Source organism: Chaetodon trifascialis, chromosome 2, assembly GCF_039877785.1.
Source record: "Chaetodon trifascialis isolate fChaTrf1 chromosome 2, fChaTrf1.hap1, whole genome shotgun sequence".
In the NCBI taxonomy this organism is placed as follows: Eukaryota; Metazoa; Chordata; class Actinopteri; order Chaetodontiformes; family Chaetodontidae; genus Chaetodon; species Chaetodon trifascialis.
In genome coordinates, this window is record NC_092057.1 from 18451439 (window position 1) to 18474700 (window position 23262).

Genomic DNA, 23262 nt, shown 5'->3' on the forward strand with positions numbered 1-23262 from the left:
GCTAACCTACCAGGTTGTCATCACTCTCATAAAAAGAAGGAATCGCTGGATCTTTTCTTACATCTGTTAACAGCATTCACAGCTCAACACGTCAAAATAACTGCAGCAGAATGAAGAGTTACGTTAAGTTCATTGGTAGCCATACACATGACAGAGGACATAATGCTTAGTAAAATCAGCCACATTAAATACCACATAAAGAGGAGGTTAAGGGTGGTGGAGTGAGGCAGAGTGTAACCAGCTCTCACACTTCAAAGCTTTGTCCAGTGTTGTTCTGCTGATGTGGCTGTCAGTTATCTACAGGTCATAAACAAGTCATTTTGTCATTTCATGTGTTGTTGGAGGATGAAGCTGACTTTGACCGTTCATCAAAACAAGTTTTCATTCTTGCATAGAGGACACATATTAAATATTGCAGTGAGGAATGAACAAGAAGGAGCAGTCGCATTGAGCTGTTGGATGAGGAGCTGCAGGCAACAGGTTGCACACCTGAAACAACCACAATGCCCTGCTGAGGGCAATGTTTGGCTTTCCTAGTGATTTCCCGTGTTTCCCAGAATGCCACTGGGTATCCTCCAGAATAATGGACATTCACTTTTGCACTTAGCAGCAACTGCAGTGCCTGTGTACATGACCAGAGTCAAGACAACCTAACACCGGACATTACTGCAGATATCGGATATTGTTTTCCATTTTAGAAAATACTGAGTGTCCGTAATCTGAAATCTGATTCCCTCCCCTCTGTCACTTGCTGCCTCACTTCTTATCGACAGCTTCGACCAGAGCCGACTGTCGACTCCATGTTTAAAAGACCAAACAATTCTGCCTGCAGTTGAACGGATTGATTGAAATCCAGATGAATGTGAATGGTGGGAGGACTGTTAGAGATGAGTGTAGTGAGCAAGAAGAGAAGAAACACTCCAACCTGAAAAGAACAAAAGGAACTGAGTGAAGGTGACGTGTTACATAAAAACCACCTCAACACTTGGATCCGTTCTAATTTTGTTTTTATTTCATGATTTGTTTTTCCATCATAAAGCCCAGAGGACTCTTTAAAAATCCAGGCGAGAGCTCTAAAGGCGTATTTATTGAAAAATAATCTTGTACCCTTTATCTTTGCCCCTGTCCTCCTCCTCCTCCTTTCTTTTTCATGACCAGAGATGATTGCATTGACCGATGTTGCCTCAGACTTGGGGTTCAGTCTGATAAATGACTCTGCCCATCACTGGAGGAGGGGAGAAAAAGCGAGGGAGATAACCTGGTTGTCCATCATCCTTTGTCCAAGAGCAGAGAGGAGATTGGATATTGACCCGAGGTTGCCTTCTCCAAGCCAAGATATTTGAAGTCTCTGTCATGGAATGACACTACAGCCCCAATACTGACTTTCTCTGCAATCACACACTTCTTAAAGTGTATATTTTCCAACTTGAACCCATTATTTTTGGTGAGGCACAGTTCCAAAAATTAAATGTTGTGTATCACATCGCCGGTGAACATCTTGCAGAAACTATTATTCTGTGGTTGGAGGGTTAATGTGAAATTTTGTCAGTAATAAAGGCCTTTGCCCCTGGTTGTAATGACAACTGGTATCATTGGAGCCCTGCCCTGAAGTCTTACTGCTTTTTATCTCCAGGTAGGGTCTAACAGCTGTTACAACAATTACAGTCAACCAGACATGTCGTGCCTGCTTCCAGCACTTCAAATCCATGCATGTTCCTCATCATCCTACATACCTCTGTGCACCATCAGGTCATTTTGCTGCAGCTCTATACCCGTGGGTTCCCTTCCCCACCCTCAATCTGTGTCCAATTCCTCTGCATCTGTCCTTCACGTGTCCCATCATTATAGACAGTCTCTGCACAGTGCCACCTGGCCACGGCGGAAGTCCCTGCAGGGGCAAAGGCGTCTGTATTTGGGGGAGTGTCCTGAACAGCTGAAGAGGAGGGGCTCCCGCTGTAGGCCGCACTCCTGCCGCACCACCGAGAAGGCTGGGAGGATGTGGTTGATCTCGGAGTCCACCACCTCGCACTGCACCTCCAACCTGAGGAGAAACAGGGGAGCAGAGGTCTGAATACACCCTAAAAAAGCAGTTCACTGTGTTGACAGGATAAGAAACTTAGAAAATACAAGTAATCAAAGTTATTTTATTTCAGACAAGTAACAGGAAAGTGGAATTGGAATAACCTCAAAATAAATGGAAAGTAGGGACGGACTCAGACCTCAGATCCAATTTAAAAAGAGAACGATGAAATGTTTGGAGGAGAGACTCAAACAGCAGCAGACTTTCTTGTGTCAGATCTGAAAGTTAAGTTTCTTGTTCACCTGGAGCTGGTGCAGTAAACTGAATAAACTGGTGAGAATCAGCCTCAACTGTCCTTACATTAAAGAGGTTTACCAGCCAGGCAGTGAAACCACCTGGAGCCTTTAAGATACAGAGCTGTTGTTATTCTTTGAGGGGATTTGGATTTTTGTGTTGATAGATGAACCAAATACCCTCCAAAACTGCTTGTTTGTTTTCAACTTGTCTCTGTATTCCATTTAGACATGACTGACAGTGTTGTGACAGACAACAGATGGTCTAGCTGAGAGAGAGAGAGCACTCGTAAGCAGGGAAAATTTGTGATGAAGCGTCAAACCATCGCAGTCATAATCATCCTTTCATCCCATCATCCCATTTTTGTGGGAACGAAAAAAGCCCAAACACTGTGACTGAGGAATGTTACTGTATCAAAAAGTATGAAGACATGATGTATTTAATGGGTGAAATCGACCGTCTTCATGCCTCAGGAATATCTCTCTGGGTAAAGTGAAGGAGTGGTGCACGTGCTTGCTGGAAAGAACGACAAAGTTTCCAGGTTTGGTTGACAGACTGCAAGTTTTGTACTTAGCTTTCAGCCAGGTATGCCCACCTAACTCAGATGGACATTACTCCCGCCTGACTTACCCGTGGAGGGCCTCTTTGTTGTTGATGAAGCGGAAGTGAGCAGGCTCACAGATGAAACCAGCTGAATGGCACGCCTCCACACAGGACTGGCCCTCTTGAGATACAAGTAGCCTGAGGGAGCTGAGAGGAGGCCAGGCAGGGGGAGCCGTCACATTGGACGCCCAGCCAAGGGCTGTGGAATTGGGCAGGGGCACAAACAGAGGCCCTGTAATCCTGCTCCCACCAGCAGACCCCTGTCTGGAGAGGTTGGCTGGGATGAAGGGAGGCTCTGGGGCACAAAAGTCCTGGAGGTGGAAGATATGGTGGCATTAGTTTGGCAGTCATAGAATTGTGGTAGACTGTTGGACAATGTGTCTTTTACTGTGTTTATAGGCAGAACAGTGATGCAGTGAACAGGTATATTAAAAGAGAGGTTCACAAGTCTGTCTTAAAACATTACTCTCATGCCTGTATGGACACTGAAATAATCATTCCTCTTGTTCATGCATCCCTTCCTAACAGGAATTCAATCCAAGTGATGGGAGGCAAAATCCACAGTCGTCGGTTTGTGCAACATATATATCATGGAGTTTATCCGAAGCTACTATGAGGCTTCACAGTCTGAGTTAGTCAAATCAAGCAGAGATCCTTCAAAGTTACAGTCTTTTTAGCACCAAATCCTCTTTTTGGGTCCCTTACTGTATACCCTCAGATCAACTGTAGTGATTGGCTGAAACAGAAGGAACATTAAAATACAGTTTTATATCTATGTTTATATCTCTTTGTGGACAGTATGAATAGGGAGCGGCAGAACAAGTAGAAACTGTTTCAGTGTTCATATGAGCACCTGACTATTGTTTCAAGATAGACTTGAGAAAATGTGAACCTCTCCTTTAACAGCGATGGTTCTCTCTCTGCGTCTCCACCTCCATGTATCATGTGCTGCAGAATGCTGCTACCCACCTACTCTAATTCATTCAAAATAGAGCAAACTGTCGCTTCAAACTGAGGAAATAATATCTAATTAATATTGCAAGTTAAGCTAACTGATGTAAAGTGTGTTGTATGTTACCTGAAGACAGTTTTTGGTAGTTAATACATTTGTTCGCTGCTGGTGTGGGGGTGTAATTTATCTCTACATGACATTTAAAAGCATCACAAGGCAAGTTGATTTGTATAACACCTTTCAATAACAACCTCCTTTTTATTGCACATGCAGCAGCATTAGCATTAAAAGAAGGTGCTCATTTAGCCTTAACTGCTACAGCAGGCCAGTGTGTCTTCAGTACAGGATGACACAGGAAGACTATAGAAATCACAAACGTTGACCAGCTGTAAGCACTGGTCTCTATGTTAAATCTCCTGTTTGTCCTTCGACAGTACAAATGCTTTAGTCGAGGTTTGTGTGTCCACGCCAGCTGACAGTCAGGAGCTGTTGAAAGCTGTTGAGAAACCCTCAGCAGTTTGTCTGACATCTAGTGTGGGATTATTTATAAAAAAAAAAACCCTATCCCTCATCCCAGTCCTCCATCACCATCATGCCCACACTTCTGCTCTTCCTCCTTACTCATCCTTCCTCATTAGTGTCAGTAGACCTTCTGCTTTAGAGCCGGAGGGCAGATATGTGGTTCGTAATGAGAGTTAGCATGTAGATTAATCATGAGTCTACATACATGGAGCACAGAGACACTGACGCACACACACACAAGCAGAGATACACAATGTTCTAGGTGTTGAATGCACATGCACACAACGATGAAATATTGAGCAGAGTGGGGAGTTTGAGAGCTGGTTTGAGAGAGAAGGAAGGGAGCGATTGAGAATCTCTGCAGGTGTGTGTTTTGTGCTGCGCTCTGTGTTTCTCTTCACATGGACCTCACCTGATGCTGGATGTAGGAATGGACTCTCTCCAGCATCCCCTCACAGGTGTACTCATAAGGCAGATATGGCTCAACCTGAAACACAAACATTTCTCAGCCCAATGTTTTTTCCATGTTATTTTGCACATGTTCAAGTTTAGTTTTTTTTTTTTTTTTTGCTGTCACCTCATTGTTCACACTAATTGCAATAAATTGTCTCTGCTGCTTGTTAATTTCAACACATAGATGTTTCTATTGTTGCATTTCTGCGAGGCCTAATCACAGTGTGTCACTGCTTGGAAACTCATTAGGCTTTATTTGCATACCAATAGATCATCCCTCGCTGTGATGTGCCGGTTTTATAACTAAAGCACACTTTTGATTGGCCTAATTACAGATGAGCTGGATTCACTATATATGTATTCTTTTGTGTTTCTGGCTGATACCAACATGTTCAACGCAGGCTAACAAACTGTGTGACACAAACTGGATGAATGTAAAGCAGCTGCAACCGCAACAGCAGGATTACTACAAATTGAATTAGGGGATTTTAAAAACTGCTTTTTTTTTTTTGTTGATTTATCCTCATTGGAAATCAGCCAGATAATCAGATACAAAAATGTGAAAGCTTCATGACTGACTTAGAATACTTTGTCACCAAAGTGTAACAAATGAAGAGACTTCTCCGTGTTTAAAGGCTAACGCCACACATCAGAGAGATCGAAGCAGCTTGTCTTTACACCCTAATGCAAAAGACCTGCCTTTGTCAATGATACTCGACTCATTAAATTGCACTTCTGATCTGAAATCAAAGCGGTCTAATGCTAAACCATGTGTGAAATCAAACTTGGCCCTTTTCAAATGAAAACCACTGAGAAGCAAGTACACAGGGATGATGCAATTTAGAAAGTTCTGAATAAGGCCTTATGTTAATCGACTCTGTCAGCTGGAGCAGAAAGTAACACATGGACAAACGAGCTTCCTGCAACAACAATCTACTGTATATAAGATGGTTCCTCCTATTCTTTCTGTCACTTCTCTCATTTAGCTTTATTTAGCCAGGAAGGCTGACTGAGGCATAGTCTCATTTATAGGAGCCACCTCTGGGCTAAAAAGAATAGATTGTTTTGCAAATAAAGATGGTTGACAAAGTATAAGCCACAAACCAAAAATATTGCACTTTTCTCAAAATGAAAATGAAAATAAGCTTCATCCTCTATTATATGAGAGCAAATACCAATTTAATCAACTGCAGCAGGGAAAACTGAACCATTTTGCCACAGATCGTGCAAAGGTCTCCTACTGCAAACAACAACAGGTCGGAGGGACGGAGGGAGAAGGACTGAAGGACAGAGACTGAATGAAACAGAGACAGAAAGGAGGGACAGGGGACGACAAAACCAAGGATGAGAAATAAAGAAAGAAAGAGAGAAACAAAGAAAGAGAGAAAGGAAGAGATGAAGAAAGGATTTATTGGAACATGAGGATTTGTTACCCAGCCAGAGATTGCTTTGTCCTGCATGACTGAACATGAGCCTCTACTACACACACACACACACACACACACACACACACACACACACACACACACACACACACACACACACACACACACACACACACACACACAGTGCACAATGTGCAGGTAAGGCTCTGTGTGCTGTGCAATTCCTGTGTCTCTCCAATGGTGGTTATGTGTTTTTGTTTGAATAGATGCAAAAGAAGAATATTATCTGACTGCGTGTGTGTCTGTGTGTGTTTGCTGGGACATTGTGCCTCCAGTGAAGGGTGAAGGGGTCCATCAGCTCTCTCTCAGTGGTCTGACTTTGCAGACAGACACAGTAGTCAGCAAGTGCTGTTGAACTGTAGCTTGTCTGACAACACAGACAAGATGCAGAGAGCAGACACACACACATGCACGCATGCGCGCACACACACACACGCACGTGTGCACACACGCACGCACGCACACACATCACTACAGATATCACCTTCTCTCTAATCTCCATGCACACTACTTTCTAATCTGCTAAAGGCACAAACTATTAGAGTGTTTAAAGGATCATGCAGACAGCTGTCTTCCTGCTGCACATGATCCCTCAGTGCCCTTCATGCCGTTGAGGTTGACGCTTTGTTGGAGCATTACTGTGGCTGACTCCCTCTATGAAATACAATATGGAATTAGCTGGATGGCTGAAATGGAAAGAAATAATGTCAAAGCCATGTCTTGACTCGCGCTGACATATGCAAACAGTATCTTATGCTATGAGCATGATTTCTTCAGCAGTAAGTATCACTTTGTCAGATCTAAAAATAGCTACTGAACAATCAAGTTGCAACAGACCCGTATTATTTTTATGCTTGTAATGACAAAGAATTTATTTTTCTGCAATTTCTATGAGTGGGTTGACTATTAAAGCTGTGTGCAGAATAGAGGTCCACTGCTCAAACTCTCAAACTCTCCATTCCGTGCACTTGGTGCACCTGTAATTTTAACATTTTAAACATTACTTAGATTGAGGTACAGACAGCTTGTGCTGTGGTTATTTTAGAGTGCAAGTTTTGCCCGGTTGGCACATCAGTCTTCCTTTTTAATGAGAACAGACTATGCAGACATTTAGTCGATCTGGGCCTCACTCTCCCTCTCAATCTGCTTCTTTCTCTGTCTGTACGTTCATCTCTCTATTCTTTTCCCATTTTCTCCCCCTTTGTCGTTCTTTCCAGAAAGATTTAATATCCTCGGTTGACTCCTTAATTAACCTCTCTCCCACTCTTGGCGTCCTCATATTCTCCATCAGCCCACATTCCCTACATGGAAAAGTTCAGCACTTTGTAATATCAGATGGCTACTTACATGCTGGCAAAGCTGCACTGTGGATAAAGCTGCTGTGCTGTTGTATCAAAGTTTAAAAACCCTTTATCTCAACACGTCACACATTAAGATGTTGATGACTGATTTGACTGCAGGAGAAGTTGAATGGATAGTGAAGGCTTTTCTTTTTCAATTTAATGTCATAGCCTGACAGCTTAGCTGCATCAGAGGGAATTTTAAGTACTGTTACACAATGTACAATCTCTATTCTGTCCTTTGTGATTTACAGTGTGTATGAGTACCTTGGTCCTCACGATTTCCCTGATGGCAGAGTCAAACTCCAGGGAGTTGTTGTAATCCACCGTCATGACATGAGGTCTGCCGATGTACTGCTCTGCATACGGGTGCTGGGAGGACACCTTCAGAAAACACATGCAAGGCATACAGTAAGAGTTCTATATGTCTAAAATGTCTTAAATGGCCTTAAAAGGTTCTTGCTTATTCTTAATTTTTCCTTACAATGATGGCTATTTAATTGGATTAAATGCATATCACCAGTTATCATTTTACATGTTGAAAAATACAAATATTTTATAATAAAAAAATGGAAAATGTCTCTAGTGCAATGCATTTAGAGCAGAGCTAGCATATCAACTATTTGTAGTATTTAAAAAATGTTCCTCTGAGGGCTATAAAGAACTTCCTGGGCCAGAAGAATGGACTGCAAGACTTACATATGCAATCATTAGTAACAACATATCTCGGTGTTCTAGGAACACTTTGTTCTCGCCTCTTATCAAGCACTAACGTGTTGTCTGTGCCTACAGTTTGTGCCAGTTCTTTTAAAGGGTGAGTGAATTAAGTTACTTGGCAGCACAGCTAGAAGTGCGGGGCCAAAATATTCTCATCAGTGACTGATGGTGGGGAGCAATGAGCAATAATGAGCGTACCTCTCTCGACGTGGGTTTGCCTCTGAAGAACTCGTGATTGAGTGAGCTGTGAGGTGGGTGGAACTTGGGCTGCAGGAAGATGCAGCCATTGGCTATCGCCTCCAGGGGGGCTGGGCCTTCATAGGGGAAACCAAAGCCAATGAAGAGCTAGAAAAATAATCAGGATGTTATTTTGTAATTATGGTAATCAACTTCAACATGTCTTTAGATGAGTTACTGTTATTTGTTGTGCGTGTTTCTGGACAAGTAGGTAGTGTAAGAAGAGAAAGACAGAATAGAAGCTGCAGATGAAGAGTGTGTGTACATTCAGAATGACACCAGCAGTGAGAATTCAGCGGATAAAGGATGTGTGTAGGCGATATTTTCTTGCCTTGGCCTTCCGCAGTAGTTGCTGCAGCTCATGCTGGGGCAGCAGGCCATGGTTCTTCACAAAGGCTGGGACTTCTGGAGGTCTCTGGGTCTCATAATACACTGTGCCGTGGACCTCCATGTACCTGTGGAGAATCTGCAGGAAACCCTCCTTACCCTGCTGGGAGAGGAGGGGAAAAAGATGGGTTGGTGAGATTGAGGGCAAAGGGCAAAGTGAGGAGGGAGTCTGTCAGAAAAGAACAGCATAGAGAAGAGTATGATTAAAGAATGCCATGTTGTGCTTGTTTTGTCTCTTTGTGTGAGCTGTCCGCTCTCTGTGTGTGTAAACGGCAACCTTTTAGTGTCAGTATGTTTGTACAGCACAGCGCTAAAAGAAGAAAAACAAGATTTTTTGATCATTAAACTCTTTCAGCAGGTAGGTACCCATAGCAAAATGATTGTGCTGGTGAGTGTGAGAGATGAGATTAAGTCAAGTCAAACGGATTTATTTAGCAGATTTCACAGAACATGAAGACATATTGAAACCCGTATAAAGGAACAGTTTCATAAAAATGATCATCCCTTAGAGATTAGATTTATCTGTCCTTCTGCAAGGAAAACTGTTCCCACCTTCCGTACAACCTCAGAGTACACGAATACATAAAACCAAACCGAATACATCAAACTTGATACATGAATCCCATACCATACACCCACTACCAGCACATTCTCAAACTTCACATACACACAAACACTTGTGGTACATCTTATATGATCGGGCAGTTTGTTTCAGAGAGTGGGACCATAGTAACTGAATGCACATTCACCAGATTTACTTCTAATCATGGGTACAGTTAGAGGACCAGTGTCTGATGATCTGAGGGTTCTGGAGGGTTTGTAAACACTGAGCATGTCAGAAATCAATGCTGTATTTCATCAGAAACCAGTGAAGTGAACTAAGTGCAGGAGTAATATGTTTGTTTTTTCTTGTCCCAGTGAGTAATCTGGCTGTAGCGTTTAACTTAATCTATTTAATAACTGCATGCTTAATGAAAAAGGGGAAGACTTTGATTGTAAACTGCTGATGATATTCAGAACATCATGTGACAGATAGCAAATACACATTTGAAAAATGTTGTGGGAATTGGGTCAAGGGAGCAGCTGGAGGAGCTTAACGACTGTATCACCTCTTCTAGATCATTAGAGGAAGGTGAAAAATTCTGCTTTGTCTCCATGGTGGTATGATGATGTATGGGCAGAGAATAGCCAAATCCAATAAAGCAATACTTGCACTTACTCATAGCTATGCATTCATCTCTGCTTATATTTCTAAGGAATAATAGCATTAAACTCCACTGTGAGAGAGCCAGAGGGACACACTTTTAAAGTCAAGGTTGAGCGTGATCTCTGGGAGAACAAAAACCAAACAGCATCAGTGAGCAGCCAAAACTGAATCATGTGAATGGAGCGTAACCCTGGGCCAGAGTATTGACTGGCCGTCTGGTGTTAAGCAGCTTACTGTATCCCCGTGCTGCGGTGTCGCCCCCCTCCCCAGCTGTAATTGGAGGCTGTTGCGATCGATAGCTTCCTCTGCGAGGATTTTCCCAGCCAATTAGGAGATTAGCTGAAGCGCTAAGTGCAGCAGACAACATGAATTAGCAGAAGGAGAAACACAGGCGTGGAAGAGTGCAGATTCCATAAACTGCATGAGCAGCTCTCTCTCTCTCTCTCTCTCTCTCTCTCTCTCTCTCTCTCTCTCTCTCTCTCTCTCTGTATGTCGAGCGAACTCTCTCAACATTGGATTAGTAACACTGGTAATAAGTATGACCGGCTGTGCTGGTTTTGGTCCCTCACCTCAATTCTTCTAATGTAGAAAACTGTTTGCAGGACATTTGCATGTTATGTTGGAAGGGTACGATGAGTACAGGAAAAAAAGGTTTGCTGAGCCTCACTCTCCCTACAGTTGCTTTGCAGCTGTCAAGCTTTCTGCTCTCGCATGACACATGTGTTGTTTACAAAGAAAATGGCAGACGGACATTAGATTTTTGCTAATTAAAAAAACAAAACAAAATGGGTCATTGATTTCAGACAGACAGACAAAGCAGACTTTTCATTTAAGCTTAAAATGATCAAACAGTATACATAAACAAGGTAGGAGCAACTTGAGAAGACCAACATCATCATTAGCGCTGCATTAGCCACATTAGCAAAGCTGTGTTCTCAAATGTTTCAGTTGGAAGAAACTGACCTGCTGTGTTACAGCACAAAACTTACATCCTTCAAATGACTGGCTGCCTGACTAGTCATTGTGCCTTCTGACAAGAGGATAAAACGATAATGACTGTTGTCGATAAAACTCGAGGAGTGATAGCTGTCCTGTGAAGCCTGAAATGCATTTGAGTGTACTTATGAATTTGTGACAAGTAGCTTCTCATAAATCCATTTTCGGGATAAAACCCTGACAATATGTGTGTTTGCGTGCATGCTTGTGTGTATTCTTTGACATGGCAAAAGCTCAGAGTAACTTTTTTGCATACATTATAGGTTGTGAGATGGACAGAACAGGAATATGTGGTGAAAGTGCCAGGCTCTTACCTGAAGCTAATGAGCATGCAGCCGGATACGCCGCAACAGAGAGAGAGAGAGAGAGTGAGGGAGGGAGGGAAAGAGAAAGAGAGGGGAGAAGATAAAATCAGATAAAAATGTGGATAGACAAGAACAGGAAGAACAATGGTGGGAAGAGGCATTTCCTGCCTTTTCACCAGGCTTTTGCACGTTATAGTATTGTGCTTTTAGAACCATTCATCTCTGTTCTGTGCGCGTCACTCTCACAAGCTGCGGCTGTAAAGAAATCCAGGGAATTGTATAGACAGACGGTGGAAAGCAATGGCAGCAAGCAACATCTTTATAATCACTTTAACAATGGAGGCACAACTGTGCTCCTCTGCAGTGTGCAGAGGAACAAGCAGACAGCTTTTGAGAGGAAAATTGCCTGTAAATTAAAGCCTTGCAATTGTGTATATAGAGCTACAAGAAGCAGCGCTGTAATGGAGCAAGCAGCGGAGTGTGCAAAATGCTGCCATTGGATTCTTCTGTTAATACTGCAGCACATTGTTCAGGGGTGTTGTGTGTCTGTGTTTGAGTCCGCATGTGTCAACATTGAAAGAGACTGCATGACGGACTCAGATTTCAATCTGAATTCATCTCATTTTTTGAATTTAACTGAGCAACATACAACATTTCGATGTATGTGTGTTTTTCCATGCATTAGATTTATCATACTGCTCTATGTTGACTACATACAGTACAAGGATGTGTGCGTGAACATATGTGCACCATGCGTACAAATGATTCTAAATGCACATTTGTGTGTGTATTTGCTGTATATATGAGTAATTACCTTCCACATGCTGGCCTCTTTCCCGTACACGACAGCCATGTTGTTCACTTTGTTCTGCTGGATGCTCCTCTTCTCTGTCTCATTCAGCTCCTCCGAAACAAAACCCATGAATGAGTTGTCCGGTGTGTGAGCTGCAGGTGTGTACGTGTTTGTGTAAATAGTGAGGAAAGGCAGGATGGTAGTAAAGACAGGGAGAACAATGCACACACAGAGAGAGAAAGTTTACTGTGAGTAAGAGACAGAGAGGAAAGACAGAAAAGGAGCAATGCATCCTTGTTTGTTTCACTTCAATGGCTAAGTGAGTGAGTGATTATGGGTTCCCTAAATATTACAAATAGTGAGTGTCATAAAGCCAGCTGCTGTTGGCTACGTCTGATGGTTTTGAAAGTGCTGAAGTGTGATGAAATGATTTTTCAAGTACTGACTTTAGGTTTGCATAATCAAGCTCAGGATTTTACACCTACAGTACTGTACTTCCTCTTGCGGAATTACTTTTCCCAACCAACAAGTTCTGTTTTAGATTTTTTTGCCATACAGATTCTCATATATTGAATAAAAGTAATAAATCACGGCTGTTCCTCCTCAGTCAGTCATACTAGCTTAGGACAGTGGGCATCTACAGTAGGCCACATATAGGCATTATGATGATCCTGCTGCGGAGTGCCAACTATAGCTGAAAGGTCATTGAAACTGAAGCTCCTTAGCTGAATATGAGAGCAGCAGAGAGTTAAGCTGACAATGTTTCAGTCAGAAGACAGACAGTGACAAGGGCTTGCAAACAGCAGATCAGACATATTGTGCAGCATGAAACAGAAGAAGAAAAAGCAAAGAAATAAAGAACAGATAACAGCTTGAAAGGACACTAGAAGCTGTGGTGGTGCTGAAAATAGCTGCATTAAACACATTATTCCGAATGAACAAGCAGCCACACCTGTCAAAGAAAGTGAAAACACTGAATTGGAGTCATTTTATCATTTTTAGAATCACTGTCAAAGCTGATGACAGATCTGTGTGTGTGCGTGTGTGTGTGTGTGTGTGTGAGAGAGAGAGAGAGAGAGAGAGAGAGAGAGAGAGAGAGAGAGAGAGAGAGAGAGAGAGAGAGAGAGAGAGACCAATAAGAGTTTTAAATTTAATCTTTTGAAGTTCTAAAATACAACAGATGTTGTACGATATGAAGGATATGAATGCTTAAAAAATCCTATTTATAATGTGTAAATCAATATTATCAGTTCTGTAATATCAGTATACCGACAGTGTGTACAGTGTGTTACAAAAGATCAAAAAAATATGGAATTAAGATGTTTTAAGATGAGGGAAGTGGTTTTGGTTCTTACGAAACATGGTCATGTACTGCCGGGAGTTGAGGTTCCAGTAGCCCCAGTTGGTCCGGTAGCCGTGCAACGTTGCATACTCCTCATGATTGTAAGCTGGCTCCGTCCCAAACGTGTCGATCACTCGAATGTGACATCTGTAAGACACAAAACAGCCACTTTAAAACACAACATTCCTGTTGCCTCCCATGTACAGAATATATCAGGAACACACTGCTTTAACATCCCTATGGATGAGCTGTATATAAACACTTGACAAAGGTTTGTAACAGAAAATAACAAATGTGTTTGTCACCAAGTACGCCTTAATTCATGACACTGATGATGTAACATAGCTAAAATCATTTCTAATCACCTCTCATTATGACTTTTGAACACAACCATATACAGTTTTAAATACAGTTAATAAATGCTTTATAAAACAATGTAAAGGACTTTTTTCATATGTAATGACATGTAATTGTAAAAAATGTGTTACAATTATGATAATTAATAAAACCTAAATAGGGTTTGGTTAAAATAAAACAAAATATCAACAAACACTACATACATGAAAATGGTGCATTTTCATCATGAGTACTTATACTGTGTGTACTTACAATATGTATGGAAAGAATATTTAGGCTCTAACTACATAACATTAAGTCTACAGTGTGTAATTTCATGAGTAATACACACATTTCCTGTTGTATTGCAGCTGAGAAAATTTTTTCTCAACTCTGCAATTGTGAATCACAATATTATCATTTCTTTTCTGAGCCTGACAATGATTCAGCCAAATCCAAGGCCTGCCTTACTTCGTCCCAGGTGCTTACCCAGTTACATGCTGGGTTTATGCTGATTATGAGCACAAACTGAATGCAAGGCACAATTCAAATCAGCCTTGCACTTTCACCTTAGTAAATCTGGCCTTGTGTGGTATAAATAATTCTGTTTTCTCCCTTGACAGAAGGTAGAAAATCATTCATACCTGTCACACAAAATACTTAGCACAATAACTCAAATTATAGCACATCTCTGCAGGATTGTCAAAAGTGAAAAAGAGAAAAACAAACAAACAAAAGTAATAGAAGCCAAAAACCAAGAACAGCAACCAGCAGTTTTGCCTGCAACTTGCCAAGTGCAGTGTGGGAGGTTTGACAGGAAAATAAAAAAATCGCAGAGGTTTAGAGGCTGGGGCCGTGCTGAGGCACTGAGAGGGTTTCCAGGTGAATGCTTAGTGGCACAACACTGAAGCACAGAGGCTGTATATCAGCACACAGAACACAATCAAACAGACACACATCACATGCATGTGCTCTCTAACGCAGCTGGCACACACACAGACACAGACACACACACACACACACACACACACACACAGACACAGACACACACACACACACACACACAGACACAGACACACACACACACACACACACACACACACACACACACACACACACACACACACACACACACACACACACACTGAGCTCACTTTGTCTGTAGCAGTGAATGTGTCCAATCTGACCAGTCTGTGAGCTCAGGGGGATTAACAAGAGCTAAAGGTGGCAGAGTCCACTTCCTCAGCTCTGAGACTCTTTCTTGGCAGATAACTCTGTGTGTGTGTGTGTGTGTGTGTGTGTGTGTGTGTGTGTGTGTGTGTGTGTGAAGGAGAAAGAGTGAGATTGAGTGAGAATAACATTCTTCATTAAAAAAAGTCACTTAACGCTGGCACACCACTGGCCTTGCAGATGCAAACAGGTATCTATTTTCACACACTAACATTCGTGTATATTGAATAAATGACATTCTCTGTTTCCCTCAACCATGCGTGTCTTCTTGTATTTTAGTTAGTTAATTCCAATATTTCCTGGAATCACTGTTCAGAAACTGCAATAACCGACCATGAAGTGGTTGTTTTCAAATAAATATGTAAATGAAAATGGTCTGGTTAATAAACATGAAATTAGAGGTAGGTACAACAATAGTACAGTCAGTACACGTGAGAGGCCTTTACATTGAACTGGTACACTGGTAAAATGGTTCGATTCCATTATGAAATTCTTCCTGCTTCTGTTTTAAGCTCTACTGAAGCTGCTCACAGTGCAGAAATTGGTTTCTCTTTCTGTGCAATGATGGACTTCTTACTGTATTCTTGTCAGATACTGGTTCAATGAGAGAGTTGATTCTTTTAAACTGGCGGCTATAGAAAAAAAAATCTATTCTTACATTCCTGTTACAGCTGGAACAAGGTGTCATGTTTTCTATACCTGAGCTGTTGTAGCAGTTTTCCTGTATCATCATGTGTATCCATCAGCTGCTTACAAACAAGATCAAAATTGCTATGTTCAGTGTTCACAGTTTGATTAAAGACAGAGTCTTTTGGTGATTGCTTACGTATTTTCACCCCTCAGATATTTCTGTCATCGACTGCAGTGATATAACTGGGAAAGGAGCTTATAAAAACAGGCTTATCTGCAAGAGTCAAAAAACATGCTTTTATCTGTGTAGCCTTGTTTTGAGGCGCTAAGGATGATACTCTGCAGTTGTGTGTCTGTCTGGAAGGGTCATGGAAAGATGATGATGAATTATTAATACCAAATGTGAGTTTCACTTGTTTCTGCCCTGTCTCCCTTCCTCCCTCTCTCCAACCTGTGCTATCACATATCGCCAGCTCTGAAACGGTGAAAATGTTTCTGCCCACAGATAAGAGTTCCCGAAGGGAGGAAAAAAGAAGGAGTGGAAGAAGAGGGGATAAGCGGAGGAGTAGCTGAGCTGAATATCTATCGGCAGATCAGAGCATGGGGCTAATCTGGGTTAAACGGCTGCTCAGCAAGGCTCAACAGTCCTCCAGGCGAGGGGAATATGGCAGGGTGGTGTTCTGTCATCCACGGTTTCAGCTTTAGCTATGGGGAGTAAGAAAAACTGGACAATGACACTTTAAACTTCAGGTACAGTTCAAGTCCTAAAGGGCAGACTCCTACTGTGTTTGTATATTTTAATATATTATTGCTATTATTATTTTTTCTGTCGCAACAGCTCAAATTGCTGTGAGCAGAAATGAGGTAGAAACACAAAACTAAGCCTGAAACTGGAGATGATGTGCATGTGTTTCCCAAGAAATAAGACCCAATCGGCCAGATGGTGGTGCTGTAATTAAGGACCACATACTCCGTTTTGAAAAGGCTACGCCCCTCACAGTGTAAATCTGAATGACTTGAAATTGGGTACAGATTTCCTGGTAACCACAAATACCAAAACCTGTACCTCAGAAACACGTGGACAGAATCTCACCAGCTTAGGTGTACACGCTCTGGGGGCGAGTATTAACCGAAATCTGAAGTGCCATATTGATTGGTGCAAGTGGGTGTGGCCTATCACGTACTTACTCATAACTAAAGATACTGAGCAATCCTGATTAAACTCACGTGCCATGCGAGTTTCGGTCAAATTCGACATAGGGGGGAAAAAAAGGGTGGAACTTCGAGTGCGTAATTGTTGACATGCTACAGGCTTTGTAATGAGTGTGCGATCGGTTTCGTTCCTTGCTTAAACAGAATTGAACTAGCTAACGGAGCTAATGGAGCTTCACCCCTCTGTTGAGTGCCTCGGGCTACCATATAGACATATTCTTAAAGACTTAAAGTGAGTTTGAGGAAGATGACAACTCTACGATAATCAAAACAAACAACCAGCTATTGATGTCTCTATGAAACCTGCTCTTTTATTAACCTAAATTGTTGGTGATGTTTCCCCAGGAGCGAGCGGGCTCCAGGGAAGTGCAGCTCTTAGTTCGTCTTGCATCTTAGTAAGGAGTTTTTCTTTTTTTTTTTTTGCAGGCCTTCCCCCGGATATCTTACCCAAACTGCCTCTATCAGAGCAGTAAATTCAGCATGCAGAAGAAATCAATATGCCGGTCCTGTTATCTGATGAGTGGGCACGCATGCACTAACACACCCTTGTAGACACACACCAACACACAAACACACAAATGCAACACACCTGACAGGACAGCGCTGTGTTGTCCAGGCATAATAAATGAATGTGGATGTCGGTGGGAACATAAAACAAAAGTAATTAAAGGGAGCTGAAGGGCCCCAAAGCTCAGAGCAGTTGATTAATGATGTCTTTCAGTGCACAGGGCTCAGCTAGACTGGTCTAACGCCTGATGAGGCTCGAGAGAGAGGGAGAGGGAGGGGGGGAGAGGCAGGTGCATGGGTATGTCATTGACCTGGCCTAACCTCTGGGGGAAAGTGCAATGGTTGGGTTAAGATAAATGGATGAAGAGGCTGCCTAAAGGGGAAACAGCGAAGGGGGAAGAAATGTAGTTTACATCGATACAAATGACTGGTGTGCCTTATATATATTATACACCTGATTGTAAGTTTGAGTGACTTTTTTTAAAGCTTGCAGTAAATATGCACCTCAGCTCTTAAGAACTGAACATCCTGGGCATTCCTCTTCATATATTTGATATCTCACAGGCTGAAACATTCAGATAATTCCTTCACGGTGAGCTTCTGCGGGTGAACAAAAGACCGTCTCTTACTCGCACTGAAAGTCACATTCTGTTAGGGAAAGCAGAAATCATGACACTGAGCGATAATGACGGAGCGGAGAACCGCTGACCTAAGCATGCAATTAGGTTCAGACTGCTGGCTGAGTGGCATCTTGTCTGGGTGGAATTGTGGGATTTGGTGTGTGTGTGAGAGAGGGAGACAAATCGTGAGAAAGGGGGAGGTAGCAAAACAGGTTTTGTGCTGGGAAAATAGCTCCCCAGCCCACCCGTAATGCATTTCTCTCTCTCTCATAATTGGATTTTAAAAATACATGGAGCGGCCCTTTTTATGTGGTGTCAGGTTGACTCCAGACACTTTCCACTCCTCCTTTGTGGGATCTCTCTTTCTCTGTTCTCTTGTTTCTCCTTTGTCCCCATCTCTCCGCACAACTTTTTGTTTTATCTCTTCCTCTTTCCTCTCTCTGTCACTTGGCCTCCTACTGACATTTGCCCTTTCCTCTTTCATGTTTCATTGTTACTTCTTTACGCAGGGAAAAGGAACAAGGAAAGCAAAATGGCTGTCACATTCAGGGGGGTACACAAAGATGCCAATTTATTGGACCAGGAAATATGAGAGTGGGACCGAGGGGGGTGGCTGCAAGCTGTTTTTAAGGGGCTGCCGAGGAGAAGGCTCAAACAAGATATTCAATTTTCTGTTTTTCTGAGGCAACAACATGGAAGGCCTCTGAAGATAATATGGGCTTGCATTGCTGTGCTCTGCAGGGTCGTGCAGCTTATTTTTCTTTCCAAATGCACTGTGGCCCTTTAAATTCTTGTTTTGTACGTCTCTTTATTGTTTTGTTGCCTCTGTCTCATGGCTGTCATGGCCTACTTTCCAAGTTGTTCCATATATTTGTAGCTATGCCAAAAGCAATTAAACACACTTTTGTAACAGCACAAAAAAACACTTTCAGCCTGTTTCTTTTTAATGTCTCACTAATGTTCCTTCTTTCTCGGGAGGCAGATGTCCTCTGTTTTTTCACCACCCTCCTGTGGACAGTACGCCTGTGAGTGCAAAAATAAACCGTGCAAACAGGGTTTGACTGGAAAGTGGTGCAACATATGAACTGGTGTTTATGGGTGGATTGGTGTGTGTGTGTGTGTGTGTGTGTGTGTGTGTGCGCGTGTGTCCGGGGGTTGATTGGTACATGTGTGCTGCTGTACAAGCATGATGGCTTGTCAATATCTCATATACCTCCAGTAAGCTACTACATGTGCTATTTATCTTACTTTTGCTGTGCAGAGTAATGGTGTATGACAGGTGGTGCATGACTAGTTTGTGTGTGTAGCATGTTGTGAATTTGTTCCATCATATCCGAACATGAGAAATCACGCGTTTGATATATCCTGTGTCTGAAGGGGTGTGTGAATTTAACAAGCTGAATAAGTTACAGTCAGACATCTGGACAGAGACATATACACCTTATTACCTGCAATAATTGATCCATAAACACAGCCAATAAACTTACACACACACACACACACACACACACACACACACACACACACACACACACACACACACACACACACACACACACACACACACACACACACACACACACACATACAGTGAGAAATCGGAGCCACAAACAAAAATACATCCACTAACTTGTGTTTCTTGAGCGAGAGCCCCATGTGCTGCTTCATCTGCTGCAGGCCATGGTAGTCGGTGTAGATGAGGTCAAAGGGCAGCGGGCCAGTCAGTGGGCAACTGCCTCTGCCTGGGGGCACACCAAGGAACCTGCAACACACACAAACACACAACAATACAAACACAGAGTTTAGACAAGCAGAGGAACGTGACAGACAGTATTTTTGGAGTGAATCTGAACTTCAGCCTGCCGAGCCACCAGAGCATCCAAGCATGTATTATTAACTTGGACAAAAACATTCTGGTTTTGTTATAAAAAGGAACGGTAAAAGCAAAGAGTACATGCAGTACAGAAGTGTTTTTTTTACTGATGCTCCAGGTGTTCTAGAGTTTTCTAGAGTCCCTGAATCGACATGCCCAGAGAGGACATGAGTAAGCTTCTATCTACCTATGCTTCATCTTGGGTCATCTGTCAACCAGAACAACCAGAATAAAAGAGAGCTGAGTTCAGTTCAGCCACAGGCAGCAGCTAATCAGCCAGAGTGGAAGCCTGCAGTCCACACTGTCAATAACTACTGCTCCTGTGCTGCAATCACATACATGCAAAGGCTATTTTCTCTTAAGTCTGAAGGTTTCTGGAGAAATGCTATTGTAACAAGTAGGCTGCACACACACAAACAAACACACACACATGGAAATGACAGTTTGTCTTTTTGACCCACAGCAGACAAAGGAAACACCAGGCAGAGTCTGTTAAAGCGGCAGAGGTACTTTCAGCAGGTCAAAAATGAAAGAAATCACTGCATTTTTATTGACTATAATAATCTCATAATGAACCTGTTCTCTTTTTCTGTCGCTCTTGCAATTATTACACTGTGCTGCTTTGAAAAATGTGTACTGCTGCTTACCGTTTGTTAAAAGTTCTCTGGTGTTACAGTAATAGAGTAGTATTAAAGGGATGTAAAGTCTGCTTTGTTTACCAAGTGAATTCATGCAGCATTTAGTATGTATCATTCTAAACATTACACTGTCCTTCTGAAACAGCAGCACGTGTCATTGTCAGCATGTTAGCATGCAGATGTTAGCTTTTTGCTCAAGGTGCTAGCCTAATAGAGCTGCCAGTGTAGCTGCAGACTCTTAGCCTTGTTATATAGTGGTTTCAAGAAGTGTGCATTCCCTATTTGAAATGTAAGGGCTAAAATGATACTTGATTACAGTTGGAATCATCTGGAAATGGGTGCAAAGATGCACATTTCCATCTGCAGAAAAAGTAAGCGGCTGGCGTGAGCAGTGATAGCTGAACAGACAAGAGCACCAGCTACAGAGACTGAACGTCATCACCAAATGCTGTTTGATTGGCAGTTGATCTGTGAGACGTGCAGACGCCACAGACTTTGTACAAAACTTATATTTTAAAGAATTGTGGCACTTAAAAACACCAGAAGGATATATCTTTTAAATGCATGCACCTTGATGAAATCAAAGCCCCTCACCCTGGAGCTGTTACATTCTACCTGCCTGCTGAGGCACTCAGCAACACAAGCGAGAGAAACAGACTGTATGAGTAGATGGCAGTATGAAGCCAGAGGTGGAGAACAGCATGAAGAGGAATTTGACTAAAAACTGCAGTAGTCATAGTTGAGTGAACTCCTCGCACTATGTGCCAAAATGAAAATGACCACCAGCATGTCCTTCAAAGAATTTGGGTGACAGAGTTAACTTGTTACAATAAAATGCCCATCACTGTTTACACCTCCCCTTCCTTTGAGAAAGTCTCTCTCATATCAAAGTTAAGAGTTGAAATCCCTGGAGTGAAAAGAAAAAAAGAAAAACCTATTAAAACTAAAACTGTGTTTAGCCTGAAAGCTGAATTAAAAGTGTGTTTGTTGATCAGATAACATCATATGGGTAATACAGAATTCAATCAAAGTCAAGCCAAGGGGCACCGGGGGGGCCTTTGGTGAAAAATAATTCAAACAAACAGGATGAAAAGAGCTGAATGTGTAATGACCTGGCTGTTGTACCTTACAGCAACAACAACAGCAGCAGATGGTCAATGGACAGAGGGAGAGAGAGAGAGAAAGTAGAAAGAGGTAAACTGATTTATTGTGTGTTGGTGGGTGTGTGTGTCAGGTTACCAACTGTATAAGTGCTTATGTGTGTATGTAACACTTGCTGTGTTGTGAGATCCAAATGTCTGCCTATCTGATACCTGCACTCCTACCACTTCCCAAAAGTCTTTGATTACAAGAAAACCTTGAAGACACAAACACACACAGGTACAAACCAAAGGAGAGAAGAGATATCATTTCTAATTATGGGTGTACTGCGTCCAGTTGCACATCCTTGTTTGACTCATTGATTGACTGAGGGCCTCTCCATTGCCATGCTGACAGACCTGCTATTGGATACCTGACCTGTGAGTGGTCTGCTAGCTCTTACTTAGCTCTTATTTCTGTGACAGATGAGGCCAAAGGCTAATGGAGACTGAAATGCAATTCATATCCCCAGTGAGTTTCATCTCACTATGCTAGTTTCACATTGGAGTCTTTTTGGCTGCACTGCCTATGCAAAGGGTCATTCGATAGTGTTTGTAGAGCAGCACTTACAGGAGCTCTGCTGGCAGCTGCTAACCACCATCAGACAGCAGTGAAAACAAACAGATAACCAAGTTTGATGTGACAAATGCAAAATGCGGTACTACTGTAAACCAACATCAGTGCATGAGTATGGGCGGTGTACGAATATAATGACGACTGTAACTTGTAATAATGTGACAAAATAATAATCTTAACTCTAAGTCAGTTTACTAGCTTACTAGCTGTCTTCGTCTTGACTGCTGAAGATTGAGAAATGCGGCTGAAAGCTGGTAAGCAGTTCCTGAGTTTGTTAAATTAAAATTATTCCCATTGTCAATTATGAACTTTCATGATCAGTAGTAGGCCGATGAATATATTAGTTATCCAGCGAGTTATCCAGGCATGTTTCTCTGGATGTATAAAAACTAGTGCTGTCAAAAATATTGCGTTATTAACTCGTTAACGCAAATCAATTTTAATGGTGTCATTGTTTTTATCGCGAGATTAATGCTCTTTGTGACCTAGTGAACTTGTAGTTTTTTATAAGCTGTGGCCACTGCTAGTAACGCAAGAAAAGCTACAGGATCCGGCTATACACCGGAAACAAAACAATAGGCACGCCCCACGCACGTGTTTGGTCTTGCCTGCTCGCTAGCTGTAAAAACGTTGGCAAAACGCCAAAATGGATGCGAACAAGATTCTGAATGGAAGGTTTAGTTTCCAAAAGTTGCCAGGTGGGTTGACTGACAAGACCAAAGTTATCTGTGTCGGTGTGAACTGAATTATCACCGTAGCACATCCAGTCTGAAATACCACTTGATGGCCAAACACACAGTGAATGCGAATTCTCCGCTGCCTCCTTGTCAAAACCAGACGACGATGGATGGCTTTCAACAGAGGCATATGGATGCTATTATGTTCAA

The 23262-nt window shown here is 42.2% G+C and overlaps 1 protein-coding gene across 1 annotated transcript in view; it reads right to left on the reverse strand.

Annotated features, from left to right (window-relative positions):
- Nucleotides 1-990: 990 nt before the first annotated feature.
- Nucleotides 991-23262, reverse strand: part of LOC139346467 (alpha-1,6-mannosylglycoprotein 6-beta-N-acetylglucosaminyltransferase B-like) — a 106592-nt gene continuing 84320 nt past the window's right edge. Inside the window, exons 9-18 of the mRNA XM_070985498.1 lie at nt 19779-19910; nt 13627-13760; nt 12293-12423; nt 11488-11493; nt 8915-9073; nt 8545-8691; nt 7897-8013; nt 4804-4878; nt 2945-3228; nt 991-2041 (exon numbers count right to left, since the gene is read on the reverse strand). Coding sequence (XP_070841599.1) covers nt 1843-2041; nt 2945-3228; nt 4804-4878; nt 7897-8013; nt 8545-8691; nt 8915-9073; nt 11488-11493; nt 12293-12423; nt 13627-13760; nt 19779-19910 — 1384 coding nt within the window. The 3' untranslated portion in view covers nt 991-1842. The remainder of the gene's footprint in view (nt 2042-2944; nt 3229-4803; nt 4879-7896; nt 8014-8544; nt 8692-8914; nt 9074-11487; nt 11494-12292; nt 12424-13626; nt 13761-19778; nt 19911-23262) is intronic.